The sequence below is a fragment of the Myotis nattereri genome (assembly GCF_964212035.1).
Source record: "Myotis nattereri genome assembly, chromosome: 16".
NCBI lineage: Eukaryota > Metazoa > Chordata > Mammalia > Chiroptera > Vespertilionidae > Myotis > Myotis nattereri.
Genome location: NC_138091.1, coordinates 18,501,408 through 18,529,142, shown reverse-complemented (window position 1 = coordinate 18,529,142; position 27,735 = coordinate 18,501,408). Strand labels below are relative to the sequence as shown.

At 45.6% G+C, this 27,735-nt stretch overlaps 2 protein-coding genes across 2 annotated transcripts in view; one reads left to right on the top strand and one right to left on the bottom strand.

The window, feature by feature from the left end:
• Positions 1–874: 874 nt before the first annotated feature.
• Positions 875–13,613, bottom strand: CYB5D2 (cytochrome b5 domain containing 2). Its single transcript, XM_081110639.1, has 4 exons — positions 13,304–13,613; positions 8,160–8,300; positions 4,185–4,371; positions 875–2,061 (listed from the first exon to the last, which is right to left on the bottom strand). Exons 1-4 carry the CDS (start codon positions 13,551–13,553, stop codon positions 1,845–1,847), a joined length of 795 nt encoding a protein of 264 aa, XP_080966765.1. The 5' UTR covers positions 13,554–13,613; the 3' UTR covers positions 875–1,844.
• Positions 13,614–14,005: 392 nt separating this feature from the next.
• ZZEF1 (zinc finger ZZ-type and EF-hand domain containing 1) overlaps positions 14,006–27,735 on the top strand; it is a 119,899-nt gene continuing 106,169 nt past the window's right edge. The window contains exon 1 of the mRNA XM_081110635.1: positions 14,006–14,430. Within this exon, the coding sequence (XP_080966761.1) occupies positions 14,077–14,430 (354 nt within the window). The 5' untranslated portion in view covers positions 14,006–14,076. The remainder of the gene's footprint in view (positions 14,431–27,735) is intronic.

Genomic DNA, 27,735 nt, shown 5'->3' with positions numbered 1-27,735 from the left:
AATCCCCCATAGGGGGCGTGCAGGAGGCAGCTATCAATGTTAATTTCTCATTGATGTTTCTATCTCTATCTCTCTCCCTCTCAAATCAATTTAAACATATTTAAAAAAAAAAAAAGAGTTGAGGGGGTTGGGAAAGGAGTGGAGGTGAAGGCTCGGATGAGGAGAAACCATGTCTAATAGCACCAGGCTTTATTGCCTTATCTAGGAGGTAGAAACACTCCTTGCCCCTGTCTACTCAACAAGAATCCAGGAGTAATGGGTATGAACTATGTCAAGTGTAGATTACAGTGACCTTGGACACAACCTGTGGAGAGGGCTACAGCGTTTGGATAGGTTCAAGCCTGGGACTAATGAGAGGGCACGATCCTCTCTTGGCTTTGCCACATGCAAGTCCCAGCACAATTATAGCCAAAGGCTATAGTTGTAAGCTTGAACCTATGGTCCGAACCTGTGGTCCCACGTGGCTAAGTGATATTGAGTAGATTCGAAACCCACAAGAATGTTGTAACCACGCCCTTACTTTGCCTCAAGGAAACTGTCTATAAAATAAAGACTCTGTTTGCAGGGCGTGGTGCTCTCTCTCCATCAGAGAGGGCAGCGCCCCACCCAGACCCAGCTTTCTTCTCTTGTCTGTCTTTTCCTAATCCTTCACCGCCCCCTTAGACTCACCAAATCTGGCCGTGCTGGCGTGGCACACAACCCACTGGAAGAGCTGCGAGCCCGGATAGCAGCAAATTGAGGCTGTTTGTATTGGCATTTGCAGCCTTGCCCAAACGCTGATGTGCTAGCCCGTTATCTTGTTAGAGCTCTGAAACTACCTTTCGCCAAAAACGCAGAATTCTCCCTTTGAAAACACATCACACCTTAAGTTTTTGAAATAGAAACAAATCCTTGCTTTAAATTTAAAGAGGCATCTGGATTTGCTGCATCTATATAAGCAAAAGCTTTTCCAATTTCCAGAATTAGTCTACTCTTTTTTATTGTCACCTCTGACTGTATTGGCCCAGCTCATATCAACTCAATGCAGCTTTTGGTTGTAAATTAGGGAAGACTCATATATAAGAAAGGTTACAACCCTAGCTGATTTGGCTCAGTAGATAGAGCATTGGCCTGTGGACCAAAGGGTCCTGGGTTCGATTCCGGTCAAGGCATGTATCTTCGTTGCAGGCTCCTTCACAGTCAGGGCTCATGCAGAAACCAGTCGATGTGTTTCTCTCACATCGATGTTTCTCTCTTTCCCTCTTGCTTCTACTCTCCCTAAAAATATCCTCGGTTGAGTATTAACAAAAAAGGAAAAAAAAAAGGTTATAAAAGTCGGCTAACAAGTTTAGCCATCGGGGATGGAAGAGAGTATGTTGATGCCGTTTTTTTTGTTGTTTATTTATTTATTCATTCATTTTTGGTCTTTTCTGGATGTATCCTCGTTTCTGAGTTGTAAGAGAGTGATGCAGTCCCTTTTTTGCCAGTGCCCCTGACGAGGCCAGCAGCCGATCTGGCAGCCTGGGAGTCCATGGGAAGGATTGGAGCTTACAGCCCGTTGCTTGTCTGTCCAGTTAGTTTTGAGTTGGTCATATTTGTGTTCATTAACATTCGAGGGCTCTGAAGGAGGATGGCAAGTAGATCTGAGGGAACGGTGGCAAAAACGGGCTGACCAGTACTAGGCGAGTTGCCGACCTCTGGCCTCGGTCACCAGAATGGTGAGCCGCTGGTGAGGGTCATGGGCCACGTTTGCAGAGGCCAGAGTCCTTCCAGGCCCCCTTGTTCGATGTCAGGAGCCATCCTAGTGCACATGAGTCAGGGCTCATTAGGCTTCTCTGTGGGTTATCAACAGGCAGGGCACCAGCTTAGAGTGGGAAAGAGCATGTAATGGCCAGAGGTGGGCAGCCTGTATATTCCTCCAAGTTGGGGTGGTCCAAGTCCCCACGATCTCTGTGTGTAGGGTTGTCCGGTGCTGGGTCACTAGGGGGACCGGTTGTTCTCACACACACACAGTGGGGCTCCTTGGCACCTGGCTTGTACAGCTTCCTGGGGACACCAGTCCAGTCTCTGCTCACGCCTCCACTGAAGATAGAAGGAGAGGGACTTAGAAGCGTGAACTAGTGAGTCTGTCGGGGTGGGGGTGGGGGTGAGGTTGGGGGTCGGGGAGGAGGAAGCAGTGAGTCATCTTGATGTTTTCCCAAGGCGGAGGTCTGCAGTGTTCAGCCCCTGAACCTTGTTCTCTCTCCTAACTTTCGCCAGCTTCCCCTGCCCAGGGCATCCTCCTGGCACTGCTCCCTGGCCCTGCCCCACCCTGTGCCTTCCTGGGAGGTAGCACTCCCTGCTTTGGCAGCAACACCAGTGAAAGGCTTTCTCCCACTGGCCTGTGAGCTTCTCAAAAGCAGTATCTGGCTCTGATTCTCTCTTCCCTTCCCACTCCTTCCTAGTGCCTTGATCTTAGGGTCTTAGGCACTTGGGTAGGGTGGACAACTGAGGCAACAACACAAGGCCTGGTGGTCAGCCTTCTCTGAGAGGCCATTTCCTGACCCTTGCCCAGGTGCAGTCCTTGATGTCACCTGGTCCAACATAGCTGAGCAACCTCCTGTCCTGGGCAAGAGGGAACCCACCTCATCTTAGGGTCCTGAGTACAGCCTCCCATGGACTCACAAGACTTGCAGAGAAAAATGAGATTTTTGGAATTGATGCCCATGTAGGTTCAAGTGCCTGGGACCAGAATCACTTGCTGTCAGAGAAACTGCTGCCCAGTTAACTTACCCAAGAGCAAGGCCGTCAGGGAAGGGCACTGAAACACCACCTCCTTCCTTCTAACCATCCATCCCATCGCAGTGACCCGTGCTCCACACCCAGTCCCTCCTCAGGACTCGCTACTCCCAGTCTCCAGGGAGGTATACACACGCGGAAAACAATGCATTGGGTTGGAGCTCAGGGATGGGGCCAAGCTCCTTGGAGTTGGTCTGGAAGAGCTTTGTGGGGCAGGCAGAGCCTACGCAACTCAGGGAAGTAAGAGGGCGTTACACAAAGACAAGGCTGTGAGGACGGAGAGGGAGGCAGGTTCTCCAAGGGAGCAAAGTCAAGCACCAATGCACTCAAGCCTCCACCTGCATTCAGGCTTGTGTGCCCGCAAGGCCCACCTTTGTTCCAGTTCCTCTCCCCAAAGCGAGGGCCCCCCTTTCTGGAGACATGATAACCCTGGACGGGCTGCCTCTGCAAAACTGGTGGCTGGGAGAGAAGAGGCGTTCCTTCCTGCTGCTCTGAATTACGGTGGTGGGAACGTGCTGTTCATGGTGGCTGGGCCTGGAGAAAGCTGCTGGCTTTGACACAAGGAATCAGCCTCAAGGAGAGCAAAGAGGTGTGCTTTTCCCCATAGAAGAGAGTGGATCTACACACGGAGCACTCAAGGCGAGTGGCCGTTCTTGCAGAAGCCACAGCAGGTCTCCCTGACCCTCAGTGACCTGGGCTCTTACTTTGAGGCCCTCGAGGCTGGGCGTTTGTCTAGTTCTGTCTCCTTGTCCCCTTATCAGAGCTAAAAGGAGATTTGAGGGACCTGAACTGTATTTAAATCCAGGCTGGCCTGATCATTAAAGCAGGAAAACAGTATTTTTTTCTCTAGTTTCCCCAAACCAACCTGGAATATCCCCTGTGGCATCTATTCTAATCTGGCTCACTTCAATTCTTACAGGCAAGGACTTCTCATCTAGCGTACCTCCTGGAATTCCTCAGAATTTGCAGTTCTTAAGACGGCACCTCAGGGCATCAACGCAAGTGGTTATGTCCACCTTATCCCTCCATAAGGCAGGAATGATTTGTGCTGACAAATAGGAAATAAAGGCCCCTGGATGGATGAACAGGCCAAAGCAAGAAAACAGTGCTTGTGGCTTCTCATTCCCTGCCAGGGGTTCTTCAGCAGGGTCTTTGGGTAATTAAAAAAAGAAAAAAAAAGATGGCCAGATCTCAATCCTAATATTCTCATCCAGTTGCCTGCAGTGAGGCCCCACCATTGGTAATTTTTTAAAGTTGCCCAGAAGATTCTAACATGTAGTCAAAGTTGAGAATCACTATCCCAGGGCACATGTATTTTGAAAAAGTTCCCCTGGGTTAACAATCAACTTACAGCCTCCCTGAACCACGGGATGAGCTAGGAGTTGGGTTTGGGAGCAGCAGAGGCAGCAGAAGGGAAGCCTGCTTACCTCGTTTGGGAACACCAGAACCTGCTGCCCCTGGCTGCGCTCCACTCGCTGTTGCATGGTGGAAACTTCTTCTTCTCTTTCAGTTCCTGTTTGTCTGCCTCCAAGCCTTTGGTGATCATGGCTTCTACCTGGGTTAGTGCCGAGGTGGGGAGCCCATCCTTTCCATAGAACCTTCCAATCACCCTTCCTGTAGTGATAGGAGAGCTGCTGTCAGAACCGGCGGGGTGGGGGGGGCGGGGGGAGGCAGGAGGAGATGCTTGGCTTCTCCTGCAGTTGTAATACTGCCCAGCTTCCCAGGGCATCTGGGGCCAGGGCTCTACTGGAGCCTGCTGGCTGCTTATTTCTTAAGAACTCATATTGAAGGACTTGGGCACCTTCTATCCCAACGTTTCAACATCGTACAAGACTCCAGGTAGAAGCATCCCTTTTGTACTTGTAGAGTCTTCTGAGGAAATAATAAAACGTCTCACTTCCAGACATTAGTCCCCTGAGAGTGGAACCATGTGATTCATTTTCAATGCTCCACAGTGCCTGAGGCAAACAGTAGGTGTTCAATAAATGTCTGACAAATAAATGGCCTTCTGTGTAACATTTTTGTGGCTTAATTCTTCCCAAAATTGAATTATTTTATATATAACTATAAATAAATTACTTATTAAGCAATTACTTAGTGGCAAGTGCTATGCTAAGCACATAACTACTATTTTCTTAATCCTCATAACCCTATGAGAAAGTAATCATTGTTCCCCTATTCACAGGAGAGATGGGGGAGGGGGGTGTCTATGAAACTAGTGAGTGGTTCTGAGCCCGCACATGCTCTCTCTTCCCTGCGCTGCCCCCCTCCCCCCCCCCCCCCCCGTTCTCTTATTGCTCAGTCCTATGGACATATTGGGTAGAAATTGGTTTTAGTTTAAAATCCATGCCAGAATTTGTAATGGTCTAAGCCAGGGGTGGGCAAACTACGGCCCGTTTGAAATGAATAAAACTTAAAAAAAAAAAAGACCGTACCCTTTTATGTAATGATGTCTACTTTGAATTTATATTAGTTCACACAAACACTCCATCCATGCTTTTGTCCCGGCCCTCCGGTCCAGTTTAAGAGCCCATTGTGGCCCTCGAGTCAAAAAGTTTGCCCACCCTGGTCTAAGCTATGGCAGCAGCCAGCAAGTGGTCGGAGAGCCTGCAGGCTAAAGCTACAAAGGACTCAGGTCTCCTCAGGGGGCAGGAACTTTCATCTTCAAGTCCTGAGTGTAAGTGGCCATCACAGGGCAAGAGAAGCAGCAGAAAGCACTTCTAGAAGGTTTGACCAGGGAGGATGAGGTAGCTGTGTATACTTGCCCAGCTGTGTCTGTCCAACCTCTCCAGGCCCTGAGTACTTAGATCCCAGAGCCACTTACATAGAGTGTTCCCAAGATTCAGTTCTTCCTCTCAGGTTCAGCTCCCCATCGGGACTTTTCCAGTTGTATTTATATCACTTTTGGCTTTTGTTATTTGGATTAGGAGCCTTGGGTCTCTCTGATACCCCCACCTTTATATCTAAATGCATGCTTCCATGTGCTTATGTCCAATCCATTAGCGACTCCCTAATTCTGTCCTTTTCCATTTCTACTGCTACCACCCTAATCCAAACTCTGGATTACAATAGCCTCCCAACTGGTGTGTCTCCCTTAGCTCATCCCTTCCCAAAATTCTTTCTCCACAAAGCAGCTAGGTGAGCATTTGAAAAAATGATTATCATGTCACCTCCATGCTAAGTTTAAACCCTGCAATGGTTTCCTAAAACACGTGGATAAAGTACAAACTTCTTACCAAAGCCTCCAACACTCTATAAGCATCTGGCTTCCCTTTGCCTTCTGAGCCTCTTCTCAAGCTGTGCCTCCCTCATTTCCTGCCGGCTCGTGCCACTGGCCTCCTGCCTAGTCCTTGACCATGTTTAGCTGCCTCGACCTCAGCCTGAAAGGCTCTGTCCAGATCTCAGCATGGCTGCTCCTTCCCGCCTTCCAGGTCTCAGCTTATCTGTCATCTCCTCTAAGAGGCCTCCCTGACCTTCTTCTCTAAAGGGGCCACACCCTCCCAAACCTGCACTGCATTAGCCTTTTAGTTTATTCACAGCCCTATCTGGACTTGCTTGATCTGCTTACTTATGATCTATCTCTTCCCACCATGAAGCCCCAGCACTCAAAACAGCTCAGCACAGAGCTTTCATTTTACATGCTTGTCGATTAAATGAAGGGTACGGGGCCCTAGTCCCAGGCCTGCAGTCTGTAGTTGGCCTGGCACAAGAATTTCTCCTATTGAAGGTCTCCATGCATGGTGACAGGCTATCTTGTGGCTTTTAGGCATGAGACCCAAAGAGAGGGCAGCAGTAGTGGGAGAGGCAATAGAGAGAGTTGGAGTAGCTGCCTCATGAGAATGGTGGTCACCACTGGCTGGGTCTCTAAGCCAGTGCTATATCCAGAAAACAACAAGACATCTCATTTTCCCTGGAGGCTTGGCCATGTGGCTGCCAACATGGCTTTCTGGTTGTCTCCCCCTCACTGTGCACCCATATGTACACATTCACCCTCGGATGTGTCCTGAGGGTTTCTGATGCCCTGTAAGAGCCTAACACAACCCGCTCCCATAGAGTGAGCTAACAGAGGCAGGCACTGCACTCAGCTCATCCCTGGTCCCCACGAGGACCAGCACCAGAGCTTATGCATAGTAGATATTCAAACATATCCCGACTTAACGAAAACCCTTCTGAAGCCTTTCCAACCATATGACCCCCACCCTCCTCACATACATCAACACTCTTCAAATAAGACTAGTTCACTCATCTCACCAAACACCAGTATGACACATTCGGTCTGGCATCCTTTGCCCACTCACAGGACTCCACCCTTACTCTTCTGTGTTGAATTTTCTTTTCCTTATTAACCCAGTAATGTTTCAGCCTTGGTTCAGCAACCTCGTGGGAAAAGGGAGAACCAAGCCTTTGGAAGGGCAGATGGATAGAGGCCAGCTCCTTCCATGGCCGACATGCTGTGGTCTAAGGGATGAACTGGGGCAGCCTGGGTGAAAACAGAAGGGGTGCTACAGGCTGGGATGACGAAGGCCAACAGTGGTGGGTGTGGAGGAGGGTGGGGATGAAAACAAAACCTTGGAAGTTACTAAAAAAGCCTTGGCAAGTTGGATGTGCAGGGAGCCGAGGAGTTAGTAAAAATGGCAAGGTCTTCAGAAAAGGTAACCCAAGTAGTAACGAAAGAAGCATCACTCAGAGGCCTGGGGGGTGGAGGAGGAACTTCCCATGTAGACCTGTTCCAAAGGTGAAAGGACATTGATGTTCCTCAGGAAGTCAGCTGGGTCCAAGTGGGGCTCCCGTGAGAGGCTGGGGTTGCAATCGATGGGAAAAAGGGGCTCCAACCACCCCAGTTTCTGTGACTAAGATTTCTCTAGGTGTCTTCCCATTTAAAAGGCGAATTCCCTCCTGCCTCACCAGTCAGCAGCAAGGGCTTTAACACATGTTTGATTGGCATAACTTCCCCCCGGGACACAATTCATTAAGGATGGACATAGGTTGTCGTCTCTCTCCTTAGAGGACAAAGCAAAAGGATATCTGTCAAAACTGCACACGAACTTGGGCTTCAAGCCTTCCTGCCTGCTGAAGCCAGATGCCCGGAACGCCGCGAGACAAGAAAGCTGCCCTCCTGGAGCTGGCTGGTTAAGCGTGGTGCAGGCCACTGGCTTAGAGGCAACAGAGGCCAAAGCAAATGGGCAGGCAATACTTCCCCAAGATTAAAAGTGAGGGACCAGGTGCCCCAGCCATTTCCTTCTGGGGCTCACGGCCACACTACCAACTATAGTTTAAGGTGAAAAATCCATAGGTATTTTTCAGATTTTAACCTTGAGTCCAAGCCCCAAAGAATTCTAGCCCGTTAAAAAATTGCAAGAAAAAGAAATGAAATCTTTGGAAATGGCCTGTGGAATACCTACCAACAAATTCGTAATTCTTCTCATAGAATGATAGCCAATTTTGAAGTGTCAGCATCTCAGAAAATGACAAGTCAGATACATCATCCACAAGGCCTGCTTCAGAGTAGTCCCCAGTCACAAACGCTCTGGATGCGTCTCGGCCTGCAGCAGAGATGTTTCCAGTCGGTTAACTTATAAGTCGCTGACGTCGTACCAACTCAAGAATCTATTTCCTGAGAAACATCTGAAAACCCCACTGTCCACCCCCAAATATAATCCCCCTCCTCTGTCACAGATGCTCGTGGACCTTGGACACACAGTTTGGCATTTATCACATTCTTTCATCTACTTTCAGCAACATTCAGTACAGCTGACATGTCCCTCGGCTCCCATGATACTATGCTCTGGTTTTCCTCCTACCTCTCTGGCGCATTTTCTACCAGCCTCTGAGATCAATCATTGTCCACCTCCTCTACTCCATCCACACCCTCCACTTGACAATCTCATCCACTCCCGCGTTTTCAAATACCACCTCTAAACCAAAAACTGCTAAATGTGTATCTTTAGCTCAGACTTCTCGAGCTCCAGACCTATATATTCTATTGTCGACTCAGCATCCCTTACATGTCATCACAAGTTCAAAATGTTCACACTCAACTAATGGTCATTAGCACCCCAGCCCTAGGAAAATGCATCTGTTCTAGTATTCCCATCTCAGTAAATATCAACCAGTTGCTCAATCCAGAAATGCAGTCCTTGACATCTCCTTCATCCCTCACATCCTATCAGTCCCCAAATTCCATAACCTAAATAGTTCTTATATCTACCTTTCTCCATCTCCCACTAAGCAAGCCCAGGCTGTCATCATTTTTCATCTGAACTACAATAAACCCCTAGCAGTTCTTTATACAGTCATTCTTTCCCTACTGATCGATTTTTCATACAATACTTAGATTATTTTAAACACAAATTGATCAAGTCATTCTCTTGCTTAAAAATTCTCAGTGACTTCCTTCTGCTCTATGATATCAAAATTCCCTAACATGCCATTCAGAACTCTGCACCAGCTGCCACCAACCTTGCCTTCCCTCTGTGCTCCCTGGCCTCTGGTCACAGCAGTGTGTGTTCCCTTTCACACTCATCACAAAAATAATTCATTAATTATGTGACAACTACTGAATTTTTGTCTTTTCTACCTGTCAGCAAATTTTATAAGAGAAACACGAAACTCCTTTAGTATTGATTACTCAGTGTCTGGTAGTGTCTGTTCTTTAGTACATTCTCAATAAGTATTGACTGAATGAAACCCAATTGATTTTCAGAAAGACTGTCAAGGCAATTCCAACAGGGAAAGAATAGTCTTTTCAATAAGCGGTGCTTGAACAACTGAATAGCCACATGCAAAAGAATGAAATTAGATCCTTATACCATATGTAAAATGAACTCAAAATAGATCAATGAGCTGAATATATGAACTAAAAACTATAAAATTCTTAGAAGAAAACATAGGTGAAAGTCTTTGTGACCTTGGATTTAGCAACAGCTTCTCAGGACACCAAAAGCACAAGCAACCAAAGAAAAAAATTAGTTGAACTTGATCAAAATTAAAAATTTTTGTGCTTTAAAGGACACTATCAAGAAAGTGAAAAGAGCCCTGACCAAGAGCCCTAATGAGTGTGGCTCAGTAGCTTGTGCGTTGTCCTGTGCACCGCAAGGTCACTGGTTCGATTCCTGACTGTGGGTTCTGTCTTAGTTAAGGTACCTGGGATGCTCAAGGGAGAAGGCAACCACTTGATGTTTCTCTCTTCCCTCTCCCTTCTCCTCTCTCTAAAATCAATTAAAAATATTTTAAAAAATATCAAGTTACGAAAAAAAAAAAAGGTAAAAAGACAACCTACAGAATGGGAGAAAATACATGGTGTCCCCCAAAAGTGTATAACACTTTTTTTTCTGATAGCTCAATTGATGTTTCTTTTCAGATTTAACCCATTGGAATGAATAACTATTCAAAGTGTGTATACATTTTTTTGTATATTTGCAAATCATTTATCAGCATCCAGTATATATAAAGAATTCTCACAACTCAAAAAGGCAACCCAGTTAAAAAATGGACAAAGAGGGGCGTGGGGGGAGGAAAAAAAAATGGACAAAGAACTTGAATAGATATTTCTCCAGGGAGGATATACAAATGATCAACAAGCAAATTAGTTATTAGGGAAATTCAAATAATCAAAACCACAATGAGACAGCACTTTCAACCCACTAAAATGACTATAATAAAAAGGACAACCATTCAGTGAGGAAGTGGAGAAACTGAAACTCTAATACACTGATGGGAATGCACAATAGTGCAGCCACTTTAGAAAACAAGTTGGAAGTTTCTCAAAAAGTTAAACACAGAGGAGCCTGCAGGAGGCAGCAGATTAATGATTCCCTCATCATTGATGTTCACTTTCTCCCTCTCCCTCCTTCTCTCTGAAATCAATAAAAACATATTTCTTTGAAAAAATATTATTTAAATAGAGTTACCTGGCAATTCTACACTCAAGAGAACTGAAAACATGCCTACAAAAAAGCTTGCACATGAATGTTTTAGCAGCATTATTCATAATAGGTAAAAGTGAAAACAACCCAATTTCCAACAAATGATGAATAAACAAAAGTGGTATATCTATACAATGGAATATTATCCTATATAATAATCCTATATAATAAAAGGCTATATGCAAATTGACCAAACAGTAGAACAACCAGTCGCTATGATGTGCACTGACCACCAGGGGTCAGACGCTCAATGCAGGAGCTGCCCCCTGGTGGTCAGTGTGCTCCCACAGGGGGAGTGCTGCTCAGCCAGAAGCCCTGAGCCAGGCTCACGGCTGGCGACTGCAGCAGTGGTGGTGGGGGGAGCTTCTCCCACATCTGTGGCAGCACTAAGGGATGTCTGACTGACGGCTTAGGAGTGGGCCTAAGCTGTCAGTCAGACATCCCCTGAAGGCTCCCGGACTGTGAAAGCGCACAGGGACCCCCCCTCCCCCCGCCCAGTGCACGAATTTCATGCAACAGGCCTCTAGTTTGACCATAAAGAGGAATGGAACTCTAGCAGGTTTGGCTCTGTAGATACAGTGTTGGCCTGCGGACGGAATGGTCAATTCCAGCCAAGGGCATGTACCTCGGTTTCAGGCTCCTCCCTGGCCCTGGCCCTGGTAGGAGGCAACCAATCAACGTGTTTCTTTCACATTGATATTTCTCACTGTCTTTCCCTCTAAAAATCATTGGAAAAATATCCTTGGTGAGAGGGGGAAAAAAAAGGAATGGAGTACTGGTACATACTAATATACCACGGACGAACCTTGGAAACATTGTGTTAAGTGAAAGAAGCCAGTCACAAAAGCCACATATATGATTCCATTTATATGAAATGCCCAGACAGAAAGTGGATAGTGGTTGTCGAGGGTTGGGGGATGGAAGGAAATGGGGAGTGACTGCTAATGGATGTGGGGTTTTTTTTGTAGGGGGTTCGATAAAAATGTTCTGGAATTAGCAATGTCTGCACAACTTTCTGACTATATTAGAAACCACTGAATTATTCATGTTAAAGGGGGTAGATTTCATAGTGTATGAATTATATCAATAAAAGGTAATAAAAAGATTGACTGAACAAATGAATAGACGAACCTAATCTGCTTCTCTTCTAGCCTGTGTGGGCAGTGGGGAGCATGTTGTAATCTTTGGCACAGGCAGGCTACACGTTAGTGGTCAATAAATGGACGCTGAATGAATAATGGCACCAAGGAACTCTGTAGACAGCAGAGCACACTGCAGAACAAACACCACCCCAGAAGCGGAGGGTTTTATGCTCACACTTGTGGATGTAGCCATGACAGCTGCTTCAGGGTGGGGCAGGATAGTGCACCCAAAAGTGCCCTCTCCTCGCAGGTAAACTAAAACCCCCGACTCCCGTCCCAGCTCCACTTCCCCTGTTCAACTGGTTGAGGAGCTTGGCAACACCAACTGAGCTTGATTCCCTTTATATGCTTCCTCTGCCTCCTAAGTTCTCCCTAGAAACAGGGAAGTGGCTTGTATTTAAGTACCAGAGGCAGCTTCCCAATTTCCCTAAGATAATGAAACAAGTGGAAAAATGCTCATTTAATATCAGCCTAGTCACCGGCCTTAAGCTTGCTCTGCATTTTTTTTCCCCCTCTTTAAACCTGAGAGGTGGTCATTCCTCGGGGCTGGTACGGCAACATCTAAAAGTAATAAGCTGGTGGTTTTCGTCTCAGTGGTTCTCAACCTTGGCTGCACGTTAGAATCACCTGGGAATCTTTTTTAAAAGCCTGATTTCTGGGCCTCATCCTCCGGAAATTCTGTGTCTTTGTTATGGGGTGGGGCCACAACATGAGTAACAAAGAAACAGAATTTCCAGAGGATGAGTGAGGCCCAGAAATCAGGATTTTAAAAAGATTCCCAGGTGATTCTAATGGGCAGCCCAGGTTGAGAACCACTGATCTAAGTCCTGTTAGCTGTGAGGGCTTTCGGCAAATCACATCCTTTAATGCCCTCAGCTGTGAAACGGGGTCAGGAGAGCAAACTTAAACCGACACGTGCTCTTGGAGGCGTAACCCAGCACCGCTGTGAGCACTGAAGGGCTGCAAAGGGCGGCCGGGCTCCTGCCCAGCGCTCTAACCTCAGAGCCTTCTTTAAGGCAGGCAGACGAGTGCATCTGTGCCGGAAGCAAGACCTGCTCACACCAAATGCACTACTTTTAGGGGAAAGGTGGATCCGGGGGAATTGAAGAGACGATTGGCATCAGCAGGGTCTCCTTCATCTCTGCGCCCCGAGAGCCACGCAGTGTGGCACAAAGCAGGTGCCCCTCGGGGCTTCTGCCGGTGGGTAATGGGTAACCAACAAAAGGCAGGAGGCGCGCTTCTCCCCGTAAGTCAGGAAGAAGGACATGGAGAAGAGAGGCCGCTAACTGCTGGCCAGAGTCACGCCGAGTCAGCGAGATTAGGAGGGCCGAGCGGCAGAGCCCGGCCCCCACGCTGGCCTGATGAATACGGGGAGGAAAACAGCAGATGAATGAATGAATGAATGAATGAATGAATGCCGCACCGGCGGCTACCCGCCTGCGTCCGAGCACGAGAGGGCACGAGCCGCCGCGCTGGTACCTGCGAAGCCGCTATAGGGAGCCCCAGGCTCGTAATGCCTGCGGCCGGAGGACACGTCGTAGACTCGGCCGAGCAGCGCCAGGTAGAGGCCGGGCTCCCCGGGGCGGCCGCGGTGGCGGGCCAGCTCCCCGGGTGTGAAGAGGCGACAGCCAGCGCGGGGACCCCACCAGCCCGCCAGCCGCGCTGCCACCGCCGCGGCCGCCGCCGCGGCCAGGCCCAGGAGGAGCCCGCGCCCGCCCGGCCGCGGCATCGACGGCCGCCTCTCCGCCCACAAGGAAGATGGCGGAGACGCTGGTCGTGACGTCACCGGCGTCACACTCTCTCCTGTCCTCCCGGCACGGAGAGGACGCGGAGGACTGAATGGGATCAAGTCCAGGTAAAGCTCACTTCCTGGCTCCTACTCTTTCTCGTGCCTTTTCAGGAACTGAGCAGCGAAAGGGCCTTCTGGGCCTGCCGGCTGTCCGCCCCTAACAAAGACAGTGACCACCGAGGCCAGGGGACGGCGCAGCGCGACAGCAGCGCCCGCTCGTCACTCGCAGTCCCGCCCTTTGCCGACACTGTCCTCCGCGGCTGTCGCACGACAGCGGGTCGAGACCACTTGACGGCGCCTTAGCGACAGCAGTCCTCGCTTGACGGCGAGGAAGCCGGAAGCCACCGCTGCCGCCGTCGTCCCCTCCCCGTCCCCGCCCGCCGGGTACTGTCTGAGGTTGACAGGTCGAGGCGGGGCGGCGGCGGCGGCGGCGACAGAGCCGGGTGCCCGGGACGGAGACCCCATGGGGAACGCTCCGAGTCACAGCAGTGAAGACGAAGCGGCAGCCGCCGGGGGCGAGGGCTGGGGCCCGCACCAGGACTGGGCCACGGACCCCGGCATGGCCCCCGGCCCAGGCCCTGCCGCCCCGGCGCTGCCGCCGGCCCCGGCGCTGCTGGAGCCGGCCCGGCTGCGAGAGGCGGCGGCTGCGCTGCGGCCCTCGCCGCCCTGCGAGTCCCTGGTGTCCAGGCACCACGGCGCGCTGCTGCGCTGGCTGGAGGAGCGGCTGGGCCGCGGCGAGGAGTCCGTCACCCTGGAGCAGTTCCGGGAGCTGCTGGAGGCTCGCGGCGCCGGCTGCTCGGGCGAGCAGTTCGAGGAGGTCAGGGCTGCCTGGGGCGGCGGGGCGGGGGCCAGGCGGTCGCCCGCCAGGGCGAGAAGGGGTGGGGCGGTGGCGGTGGAGGGGCCGGGTAGAGCCCGCAGCGTCCGGGAATGGCAGCAGGGGGGCGCCGGGACGTGCGTGGGGTGCTTCCAGTCTGTTCGCGACCAGAGGCGGCTACAAATTGCTTTAACTTTTCATAGAAATGTGGAAAGCCTAGACTAGACCTTGCTCTGAAAAACGGAATGAGACCAGATGTTCTAATGCCGACGTTTGTGCAGTTGCCGGACGCTGGATCCACCGCGCCCTGGAGCTTCCTTATCGGGCTCCAGAATAGCTTGCGGGAAGGGAGGCGTAGTGATCCAGGGAGTGCCGGCGACACCATTGTTTTTTTATTGGCCAGGGGGGCTGTACCGAGCACCTTTCGAATCCAGTGTGGGCGCCTAACGAATGTGGGAGGAGAAGAACAGAATTTGGAAGAACACATTCTAAAAGCCATTCTCATCAGGCAAAAAAACCAGCTTTTCCAAGTACACATTTGATTTCAGATCTCTGAAGAACCATATTTTTAGACTAATTTAAACCTTCATCGAGCCTAAAACAGGCAGATACCAGATTTCCCGTGAATACTTGTAATTATAGTTTTTGGCATAATTACCAATGTCACCTCTATTAAATTATTAACAGCCAGTCGATATGGCAACAAAATATTTTCCTTGGAAAGGACCTAAGGAATTATGTGTACTGAACACTTCATTTTAGAGTTAAGAAGAGAACTTGGATTGTTACTAAAAGAGATCTGACCCAGGGTCACCCAGTAAATCATTGGCAGAACTGAAGACTGCTACTCATAGCTCCTGATTTTTGTTGGTCTTTTCGCCATTACCTCCTTCTTGGGACTCTATTTTATTTAACTCCACAGTGTTATAACAAAAAGGTGCTTCATTTTTGAAATAAATAAGCCATGTAGGCTGTCAGTGAAGTAAGTGTGAGTACCTAAAGCAGTAAATTGACAGCTACTTGTAATGCCATAAAAAAGTGATCCAGAGGCTTGTAAACTATTTTAAGAATGTTTTCCTGTACCTGGCCAGACTCAGATAATATGGTTTGTATGTGTTTTTTTTTTTTAAATATTTTCCTTTAAAAAAGACTTGTAAGTCATCCCAACTCTTGAAAATGTTGGTCATATTAGTGAGTGAGGGTTTTCTTTTCTTTTTTTCAATTACAGGTAACATTCAGTGTTATATTGTATTAGTTTCAGGTGTACAGCTAGTGGTTAGATAGTCTTACAGTTTACAAAGCATTTTGATATTTCAAGTATCTTCTTGGCACCATACATAATTATTGCAATGTTACTGACTATATTCCCTATGCTATTCTGTAACTACCAATTTGTACTTAATCTCTTCGCCTTTTTCACTCAGTCCTCCAACCCACCTTCCCTCTGGCAACCATCAGTCTGTTCTCTATCTGTGAGTCTGTTTCAGTTTTGTTTGTTCATTTATTCTGTTCTTTAGGCTTCACATATAAGTAATATTACATGGTGTTTGTCTTTCTCTAACTTATTTCACTTAGTATAATGCCCTCCAGGTACATCCACGCTGTCACAAATGGTAAGATTTCATTCTTTTTTATGGTCAAGGAATATTTCATTGTATATAGTATCACAGCTCTTTTATCCACTAGTCTATTGATGGGCACTTGGGTTGCTCCCATATCTTGGCTATTATAAATAATGCTGCAGTTGAACATAGGGTTGCATATATTCTTTCGAATTAGTATTTTGGATTTCTTTGGATGTATACCCAAAAGTGCAATTGCTGGATCATAAGGCAGTTTCATTTTTTAATTTTTTTTCTTAAAATATATTTTTTTATTGATTTCAGAGAGGAAGGGAGGGGGAGAGAGAGAGACATCAATGATGAGAATCATTGATCGGCTGCCTCCTGCACACCCCCTACTGGGGATGGAGCCCGCAATCTCAGCATGTGCTCTTGACCAGAATCAAACCTGGGACCCTTCAGTTTGCAGCCGATGTTCCATCTACTGAGCCAAACTGGCTAGGGCTCATTTTTAATTTTTTGAGGAACTTCTGTACTGTTTTCCATAGTGGCTGCACCAATCTGCGTTCCCACCAACAGTGCACAAGGGTTCCCTTTTCTCCACATCCTTGCCAACACTTGTTATTTGTTGATTTATTGATGGTAGCCATTCTGACAGATGTGAAGAGATACCTCATTGTGGTTTTAATTTGCATTTCTCTGATGATTAGTGACATTGAGCATCTTTTCATATGTCTATTGGCCTTCTGTCTGTCCTCTTTGGAGAAGTGTCTATTCAGGTCCTCTGCCCATTTCTTAATGGGGTTGTTTGTTTTGGTGTTGAGTTGTAGGAGTTCTTTATAAATTTTGGATATATATATATTCCCTTATCAGATATATCATTGTTGAATATCTTTGTCTTTTTGTTTTGTTGCTGGTTTCCTGTATTGTGTGAAAACTTTTTAGTTTGATGTACTCCCATTTGCTTATTTTTTCCCTTGTCTGAGGGAATACATTAGAAAAAAATATTGGTAAGAGAAAGGCGTGGGTTTACTTTTGAACTCTCTGCTTTGTTCTGTTAATCTGTGTGTCTGTTTTTATGCTAGTACCAGGATGTTTTCATTACTATAACCTTGTAATATAGTTTGACATCAGATAGCATGATACTTTCAACTTTGTTCTTCTTAAAATTACTGTTCCATTTTTTTTTTAAATTCCAAGAATATCCATAATTCTTTCCACTCTAGTCCTAGGTACATTATAAGAAAGTGAAAGCGTGCAAGAAAGAGCTGTGTGGATCTGTTGAAGGAGTTGACACATTTCAGAATTATCCAAGAGAAAGAGTAGAGAAATAGTGTTTACATTGTGAGATTGTTAGACAGAAATAGAACTACAGGTGAAGTTTACAGGAGTCCTGTAATGTAAGGCCAGGAAGTACTCAGGGTGTGGTCCAGAAATTATACAAGGACTATGACATTATTCATTTGTTTATTGAACAAATTTTTTTTTAATATATTTTATTGATTTTTTACAGAGAGGAAGGGAGAGAGATAGAGAGCCAGAAACATCGATGAGAGAGAAACATCGATCAGCTACCTCCTGCACATCTCCCACTGGGGATGTGCCCGCAACCCAGGCACATGCCCTTGACCGGAATCGAACCCGGGACCCTTCAGTCCACAGGCCGACGCTCTATCCACTGAGCCAAACCGGTTTCGGCTATTGAACAAATTTTTGTTGGGCATGTACTGAGTGCCAAACACTTGGATGACAGTGGGCAAAGCAGATATTTGTCCTTAAAGAGTATGTAATACTGAAAGAGATTCACATTAACCCAGCAATTATAGGCATGGTGAGGATTACCCAAGAGAAGGTGTAAGGGAAAGATAGCAAGAATATTTAACCTCATCTAGAGAGTCAGGGAAGACTTACCTGAGAGAGTAACATTTCAGCTCAGATTTAAAGGATGAAAGCAGATGGCACAGAAGGTGTTAGCAGTGTTCCAGGCAGAGGGAATCACATGCATGACTCCAGAGTCCAGAGAATGGAGAATATGGCAGAATGGTATCATATATTAGGGTTATATTAGGGTTAGGTAAAACTGCCTCAAGGGACAGAAAACCCAGTGCAACAGTACTTTAAACAGTAAACAGCCGTGGGCAAACTACGGCCCGCAGGCCGGATCCTGCCGTTTGAAATGAATAAAACTAAAAAAAAAAAAAAAAGACCATGCCCTTTTATGTAATGATGTTTACTTTGAATTTATATTAGTTCACACAAACACTCCATTCATGCTTTTGTTCCGGCCCTCCGGTCCAGTTTAAGAACCCATTGTGGCCCTCCAGTCAAAAATTTTGCCCACCCCTGGTAAAGAAGCTTCTTATGTAAAAGTCCAGGTTTGGCAGTTTCACAGCTAGTGGAACTGGCTCTGTCCATCTTGTGCTGTCATCCTCCACCAGACACTTTCTACCTAGTGATCCAAATGACTCCTTCAGCTTTTAGTTTCCACATTCCAACCAGCAGGAAAGGGAAAGGGCCATACTTCTTCTCTTAAGGGCATGGCTCATATCCCATTGACCCAAATCCAGCCACCTAGTTGCAAGGGAGGCTGGGAAAGATCCTTATTCCTTTCCCACATATTCAGCTAAAACTCAGAATTGAATTACTGAGGAAGAAAATAGGTATTGGGTTATAATAGCAGTCTTTTATTCATGTGGCTAGATCCGTGGTCGGCAAACTGCGGCTCGCGAGCCACATGCGGCTCTTTGGCCCCTTGAGTGTGGCTCTTCCTAAGCCTTAGGAGTACCCTAATTAAGTTTAATAACAATGTATCTACCTATATAGTTTAAGTTTAAAAAATTTGGCTCTCAAAAGAAATTTCAGTCTTTGTACTGTTGATATTTTGCTCTGTTGACTAATGAGTTTGCCGACCACTGGGCTAGATCATAGAATGCAGCAGGAGGAGAACAAGGTTAGAGAAGTAGGCAGGGACCAGATTGTGGGAGTTTTTTGCATCCTTGTTAAATAGGAGTTTAGAAACAGGGGAGTTTTAAATAAAGTGCTATGCTAGTTGTGGGTGCCTTGTGGGAGAACCAGAGTGGGGTCAGAGTGGACCCAAGCAGAAGAGTTAGGAGGCGATTATGGCAGATTTGGGTGGGAGAGTTGCGGCCTAGGTTGTTACTACAGTTTCATGACTCTCTCTGGTTAGCACTGGTTATTTGAAGAGAGTGGTTCTGACTCAAAGTGAAGGCATAGCCAAAGTTTAAACACTTAATGATTGGGTCCTGGCCGGGTGGCTCAGCCTGTTGGAGCGTCGTCTCCATGCACTAAAAGGTTGTGGGTTCGATTCCCAATCAGAGCACACACTTAGGTTGCAGGTTCAATTCCTGGTCAGGGTGCATAGGGGAGGCAACCGATATTGATGTCTCTCTCTCTCCCTCTCCCTCCCTCCCTTCCTCTCTTTCTAGAAGCAATAAAACATAGCTTCCAGTGAGGATTAAAATTATTAATAATAATAATAATACCTAATGATTGGGATCATCTCATTGTGGTTGGTTGTCCTGTCTATAAATAAGGGAGTATTATATTAGTAATATAAAAATAAGTAAATATAAGCCATGCATTTGATTCTCTGCTTTAAAAATAAGTCTGTCTTTTGACTTGATTAAGTACACATTTCTGTGTCTTAGTTAATTCCGCAAGTAAGCTTATGAAAATGTATTGTGATATTTTAATAAAAGTTTAAAGATTTTTGTGAAATAATAAAATATCTTTATAGTAGCAAGTAAAATGATGAATTATTTCTCTTCATTCAATTTATAAGAGCTAGCACCATAGAGCAGGTTATCATTGGTTACATTATTTACTATTAAATAGCTAAAAGTTTCCAAGGTTTACATGTTGGTGTTTTTTCTTGGCTACCAATTTGCATTGCTCTCCATGTCCACACAGCTGTCTTGCCTTCATGTTTCTGACCATAATTGCTTAAGGTGGTGTCCTAAAGGAGTTGCTGTATGGCCCAGAGTCTGAGATGTTATCATTTTATAGTACAACACACCTTTCTTTTCTCATGGTGGGTGTGGTCCATGGAGAAATACTCTGGTTTGCTCACAGGAAGCAATATTTAATTGACTCATATGTAGAAGAGAAATAGAGTTAAAATTAAATTCTTATTTGACATCAGAGATTAGAGATTAGATATTTGTGCTCTTAATATTATATGCTTCCAGAAAATCATGTAGAGCGGAAAAAAGTGCTCAACACAGGCTGATAGCAGATGGCTTTAATTAAAGTAGGAATTTAATATGAATAGGTCTTATTTTATTAATTTGTCATATTAGTTTTGGTGCTTACTTTGTGAAATTCATTGGATTGTAAACCCTGATGGAAGGACCATTTTTATTCATTTATTGTCTTAGCACAGTCCTGGTGCATAGCCAGCACTCAGTAAGTGTTTCCACCCATAGTGCCCTCAGTTTCATTTAAGAGATTGAATATGGTTCAGTCTTCATCTTCAAACTTGTATTTTATATTCAATCTGCAAACTTTTTTTTTTTTATCTTTAAATTCTTTATTGGTTAAGGTATTATAAATGTGTCCTCATCCCCCCCATTAACTCCCATCTTCCCTCCCCCCCCCCCGCCCCCACTCATGCTCTCATCCCCCTGTTGTTCATGTCCATTGGTTTGGCTTATATGCACGCATACAAGTCCTTTGGTTGCTCTCTTCTCCTTACCCCCACTCTCCCCTACTTTCCCTCTGGGGATTAATAGTCTGATCGCTGTTTCTCTGTCTTGGGATCTGTCCCTGTTCATCAGTCTATGTTTTTCTCTATATTCCACAAATGAGTGAGATCATGTGGTATTTGTCTTTCTCTGACTGGCTTATTTCATTTAGCATAATGCTCTCTAGGTCCATCCATGCTGTTGCAAATGGCAAGAGTTCCTTCTTTTTTACAGCAGCATAGTATTCCATTGTGTAGATGTACCAGTTTTTTAATCCACTCATCTGCTGATGGGCACTTAGGCTGTTTCCAAATCTTAGCTATGGTGAATTGTGCTGCCATGAACATAGGGGTGCATATATCCTTTCTGATTGGTGTTTCTGGCTTCTTGGGATATACTCCTAGAAATGGGATCCCTGGGTCAAATGGGAGTTCCATTTTTAGTTTTTTGAGGAAGCTCCATACTGTTCTCCACAGTGGCTGCACCAGTCTGCATTCCCACCAGCAGTGCAGAAGGGTTCCTTTTTCTCCACATCCTCTCCAGCACTTGTTGTTTGTTGATTTGTTGATAATAGCCATTCTGACAGGTGTGAGATGATACCGCATTGTCGTTTTGATTTGCATCTCTCGTATAATTAGTGACTTTGAGCATGTTTCATATGTCTTTCCGACTTCTGTATGTCCTCTTTCAAAAAGTGTCTATCTAGGTCCGTTGCCCATTTTTTGATTGGATTGTTTATCTTCCTGTTGTTAAGTTTCATGAGTTACCTGTAAATGTTGGAGATTAAACCCTTATCGGTGATATCATTGGCAAATATGTTCTCCCATGTAGTGGGTTTTCTTGTTGTTTTGTTGTTGGTTTCCTTTGCTGTGCAAAAGCTTTTTATTTTGATGTAGTCCCATTTGTTTATTTTCTCTTTAGTTTCCATTGCTCTAGGACCATTATCAGAGAAGAAATTCCTTTGGCATATGTTCAATCTGCAACCTTTTAATTAGATATTTCTTGCCCTGGCTGGTGTTGCTCAGTGGTTGTAGTGTAGGCCCACAAATGGATGGGTTGCAGGTTCAGTCCCCCACCCCAGTCAGGGGGCGTGCAGGAGGCAACCAATCGATGTGTCTCTCTCCTCTCTCTCTCTCTCTCTCCACCCCACCCCCATTTCTCTCTCCCCCCTTTCCTCCTCCTCTCTCCCTCCCTCTCGCTTTCTCTTTCTCTCCCTCCCTTTCACTTTCTCTAAAAATCAATGGAAAAAATATTCTCGGGTGAGGATTAACAATAATAATAATAAAAAAAAGAGGCCGGTTGCATAGCCTAGTGGTTGAGTGTCAACTTATGAACCAGGAGGTCACAGTTTGATTCCAGGTTATGGCACGTGCCCGGTTGTAGGCTCGATCCCCAGTGTGGGGTGTGCAGGAGGCAGTAAGTTCAATGATCCTATCTCATCATTGGTGTTTCTCCCCCTTTTATTGAAATCAATAAAAATATATTTTTAAAAAAGATATTTCTTGATCTTGGAGGAAACAGATATTAGTGAAAAATTTAAAAGGCTCTTAGTCACTATTGGGTTTAGAGGAAATTTGGAGAACAATATTATTTTGGTGTTACCATGTTGGAAGTATTAATCAACTAATTTAAAATGGCTCTGAGCCCCAGAACTATGCAAATATAATACAGTTGTAATTCTCTACCCCTTCAAGATACAGAGTGTGAGAGACGTGTATATGTACCATAAAGATGAAGCAGGCTACAAGCATGGCTTATTCTCAGCTCGCAGCCCACGGGGGCTCCCCACTTCCTGAGGGATCCTCTGAATGAGAGGGAGCCCACAGGCTGGCCTATTCCTCTGTCTGACCTCATCTATCTCTGTCTCCTGCACAAGTCCTGTGCTCTAGCCAGTGGGATACCTTCCTTGTCCTGTGTGTGGACCTTGCTTTTCTTAGTTCTTCAAGATTCCCTGTCTTAGTACTGTCACCTGACCAGGACCAAGCCTTTCTTGTGGCAGGATTCAGATGGCTTCTGTATAATGGTGTTTCCAGCCCCACCCTTTAGGCTTTTTGTTTTCTCTTCTGTACAGGTCACTTGGCACTTAGAGCACACTGTCTGGTTGTCTGGTCCTGTTCTGCAGTGAGGCTGTGAGTCCCCCCTAGCCAGGAGCCTGTAATATCCAATACACAGGAAATCTTCAGTGAGTGATGGCCATTACGGGTGATGCGGCAGTTTAGAAGAGAAAGATCTTGGGTGATTTTGGCTCTGAGTGCTTTGCTGTGAGGAGGATGATGGTATTGGCTTCTTGTGGAGCAATTCATGATCCAAGAGAGCTGTGGAGGAAAGGTCATATCTCTTTTGCCTTTACATGATTTCCAAAATGCCACTTCATCATGTACTCTCTTGCTTTAGAAACTTCAGTGTCAAATGTTGGTCTTACATTTAAGTCTTTCCATGCTTATCTCCCAGTACTCTTTTTTTTTTTTTTTTTTTTTTTTACGCTTCACGAATTTGCGTGTCATTCTTTCCCAGTACTCTTTAAGCATCTAGGTCCATTCACTGCTTCCCATACACGTGGGCATTTTGTCCTTTGCTCTCTTTCTCTTCCCTTTTGTCCATCCTAAGCCCTTTCCACTTTCAAGCACTATAGAGAAGCCCTGGCCGAATAGCTCAGTTGGTTAGACGTCATCCCTATGTACTAAGGTTGTGGGTTTGATCGTGGTCAGCAAACATACAAGAATCAACCAGTGAATGCATAGATAAGTGGAACAACAAAATCGATGTCACTCTCTGTGTGTCTCTGTCTCTGTCTCTCTCTTTCTCTCTCTCAAATAAATTAGCTTTAGCTGGCGTGGCTCAGTGGATAGAACGTCGGCCTGCAGACTGAAGAGTCCTGGGTTCGATCCCAGTCAAGGGCACATGCATGGGTTGCAGGCTTGACCCCCAGTAGGAGGCATGCAGCAGGCAGCCAATCAGTGATTCTCTCTCATCATTGATGTTTCTATCTCTCTCTACCTCCCCCTTCCTCTCTGAAATAAATAAAAACATATTTTAAAATCCTATATAATAAAAGGGTAATATGCAAATTGACCCTAACAGCAGAATGACTGGTCACTATGACACACACTGACCACTAGCTCAATGCAAGAGCTACCCCCTGGTGGTCAGTACATTCCCACAGGGGGAGCTATGCTCAGCCACAAGCCAGGCTGATGGCTGCCAGTATAGCAGTGATGGTGGGAGCCTCTCCCGCCTCCTCAGCAGTGCTAAGGATGTCCGACTGCAGCTTAGGCCTGCTCCCCACTGGCAAGTGGACATCCCCCGAGGCTGCCAGGCTGCCAGAGGGATGTATGACTGCCAGCTTAGGCCCAATCCCCCAGGGAGCGGGCCTAGGCCAGGAGGTGGTCATCCCCCGAGGGGTCCCAGACTGAGAGAGGGCACAGGCCGGGCTGAGGGATCCCCCCCTCCCCCCGCCCCAGTGCACAAATTTTTGTGCACCGGGCCTCTAGTAAATAAATAAGCAAACAAACAAATAAGCTAAAACAATGTTTTAAAAAAAGGATCACAGAGAAGCATTTAATAGTAGACTGGAGTTTGGGAAAGACTTCACCAAACCAAAGCTTGAGAGGCTGGAAGAATTTTCCAGGCAAAGGAAGAAAGGTACAGCATGTGCTGTACCTTCTTAGGTGAGAGAGAACATGGTAGATCGAGGGGATGATACTTGTTTGGCACCTAATCTAGAGTCTGAGTTGGCTGGGACCTTAGTAACCATTGCATGCAACCTGTCTCCCTTCTCCCATAAAGGGATTCCCTTCTGTGATATCCTGGACACCTGTAGTTAGCCTATTAATGGTATCAGCGATTTTGCTGCTTTATAAATCTACCTATTTTACTGTTCTTTAGACTGAGCTTGAGAATCGGGCCCTGGAGTCAACCTGCTTGTGGACAAATCCTAGTTCCACCCTCAAGCCATGTGACCTGGATTGACTTACATGACCACTTTGTGTTTCAGTTGCCTCACCCATAAAACGAGCATAATAATACTATCTTCCTTACCTAGTTGATGTGAGGATTATGAATTAGTTCATGTGAAGCACCTAGAACAGTGCCTGGCACATGCTTAATGCTCAATAAATGTTGCTGTTAGTAGTGTTATTTTTCTCTATTTTTGTTTTACACCAGATTGTTTACTCCTTCTATGTGAGAGTCCTTTTAGTATTTCACTTAGACATGGGATGTGAGACAGATGAGTGAACTAGACCTTATATGGATAGTGGTCCTCTCAGTCAATAAGTAGCAGAACCAGATCCAGGTCTTTGGACTTCTGATGGAGCGTGTTTCTCCCAAGTTGAACTAGCGTGCAACCTATGCCCACTGCATTGCATTCTGCTGGTCTGGGCACACATTTCTGGTCTGTGATGATTTTGGCACATTCTCATGTATGTACCATGGTCTTGATCTCAGTAGTGGTCAAGGAGGTTCAATAGGAATGGCCTATGTCCTGTCTCATGCTGCCCTCAGACCAAGGCAAATGGATGCAAATCTGCAGTCAGCCAGCCCACTCTTCCATCTCTTCTCTACAGAGCAGTAACGGCCTTCACAACAGCTCCATGCGGTTTACTAGGCAGAGTCTTCTTTGCTAAGCCTTTGGATCCTCACGATAAGCCATGAAGAAAGGTTGGGTGGAAAGAGGAATTGAGATTTAGAGAGGCCCAGGGTCTTGTCCCAGGTCTCAGAGTAAGCAGTAAATCTGACATCATACTCTAATCCAGATTTCCTTTTAGTGTGACTGTGTTTATATTCTTTATGAGTTTTTAGGTTTAGGTTATATCCATTTTATTCCCACTGTAGACTATGAGACTTTAGTTGTCTTTCACCTTCCTGTCCTTGTCCATACCTGCACATCTCTTGTCCTCCCTTGTTTCAGTTTTTTTAGATCACTCTTGATATGTTCATTATTATAGAAATTTTATTCATAGCTTGGCTGTGTAGTATTCCATGGTTACGTTTCCTTTATTATACATTTTCTTTGGAGTTAACCATTAAATTGGTACTTTCCTTTTACTTAATATTTTTGTCTTTTACCATTAATTTAACCCCAGATTTTCTAAATCTCTTCTCACACAAACATTCAATATGTTCAGTTACATGGGTATTCTATCAGTTCATGTTCTCAAAGCCTGTTTCCTAGTGCCTTCTGATCTGCTTCTGTCTACTGGTAAACTTGGTATTCTCTACGTCTTCTGTGCAGGTAGCATCTTAGAATCTCCATTATCTGGGGATTCATTTTCTCTTGGTCGGATCCCATTCTTCCTCTTTCTTGGTGTATTCCTTCAAATGGCCATATCCTCGTCTAGTAGCTTTCTGAACAAGGGAGTGTTAAGTAGTTCGTTTTTGTGTAGGAATGCTTTTATTCTCTTGCACAGTTGATGGTATTGGGCTGAGTATGACTTCTGGGTTAGGAGAGTCCCTGAGAATGTTGAAGGTCCTGCTCCCCTTGCCTTCTGGCTTCCAGTGTAACTGCTGAATCAGTCCCATTCTGATTCTTAGCCTTTCACTTGGAACTGCATCTTCTCCTGAAGGTAGGGACTTCTCTTTCCTCTCAGTGTTGTGAAATTTCATTATGATGTGCTTTAATCTGTTGTGCAGGGTATTCAGCCTCTTTAGTCTCAGAACTCTTGTCCCTTGTATGGGGAAATTATCTTTTTAAAAAAATTTTATTTATTTATTTTTTTTCGCCGTAACCGGTTTGGCTCAGTGGATAGAGCATCGGCCTGCGGACTGAAGGGTCCCAGGTTCGATTCCGGTCAAGGGCATGTACCTTGGTTGCAGGCACATCCCCAGTAGGAGGTGTGCAGGAGGCAGCTGATCGATGTTTCTCTCTCGTCGATGTTTCTAACTCTCTATCTTTCTCCCTTCCTCTCTGTAAAAAATCAATAAAAATATATTTAAAAATAAATAAATAAATAAATAAAAATTAAAAAAAAATTTTTTTAATATATATTTTATTGAGTTTTTACAGAGAGGAAGGGAGAGAGATAGAGAGTTAGAAACATCGACGAGAGAGAAACATCGATCAGCTGCCTCCTGCACATCTCCTACTGGGGATGTGCCTGCAATCCAGGTACATGCCCTTGACCGGAATCGAACCTGGGACCCTTCAGTCCGCAGGCCGACGCTCTATCCACTGAGCCAAACCGGTTTCGGCGGGAAATTATCTTGAACCATAACAATTGTGATTTCCTCCTCTCTGTTTTCTGTGTACCCTTTTTCTGGAGCTCATTATTTGGATGTTGGATGTCCTGGATTGATTTTTCTTCTTTTCTTTTTCAGTTTCCATCATTTTGTCTTTTCTATCTACTTTTGGGGCACTTTAGATAACTCTGTCTTCCAGCCTAATAAGTATTGTCTTCCAAAATCTGTCAATATTTTTATTTTGCCTTGATATTTTAATTTTCAAGAGCTTTAAAATTTTTCTGGATAGCCTGTTTTTAATATTAGTATTTTGTTATTTCATGGTTGTAATATCCTTTTTTATTAGTGGTTGTGGTGGCTACACAGAATATACTAAAACTCACTGTAGTAAACCTTAATAAAGCTGGCATTAAAAATATCTTTTAAAATATTTCTCTGAAGATATTGATAATCCGTTTCTTCTCCTTGAATAGTCCTTTCTTTCTCCAAGTTGTTTTTTCTGTTTCATATTAATCATTTCCTCAAATGTCTAGTGGTCCTGGGCTGTCTACTCATTTAAAAGTGGGGGACTAAAGGTACCCCATGCTCCTCTCAGAATGGCACAAACAGAGCCACTCTGCTCCACTGCGGGATTGCCCCTCCACCATCCGAGGAGTTCACTGCAACCTACACACATGCAGAACACCTACGTGGCCTCACCCCTGGTTTCTGATGGAAAAATGGATGGATGGTGCCCCTAAGGAGCCTGACAGGTTCATAGGCCAGACGAGGGGTGGGTAATCTGCTGTTTGCAAGCTTGCTCTATGAGTATTTTAAGAGTTGATTTGAGCTAAAATGACAACATATGCCAGAGAGCAAGACCTCAA

Excerpts from the sequence above, each read along its gene's own strand:
- CYB5D2 (XM_081110639.1), bottom strand. The coding sequence starts at position 13,553 with ATGCCGCGGCCGGGCGGGCGCGGGCTCCTCCTGGGCCTGGCCGCGGCG. Across the intron at positions 8,301-13,303 it reads TCCCTATAGCGGCTTCGCAG|GCCGAGACGCATCCAGAGCG; the intron begins GTACCAGCGCGG and ends TCTCTGCTGCAG. Across the intron at positions 4,372-8,159 it reads GAAGAATTACGAATTTGTTG|GAAGGGTGATTGGAAGGTTC; the intron begins GTAGGTATTCCA and ends CTATCACTACAG.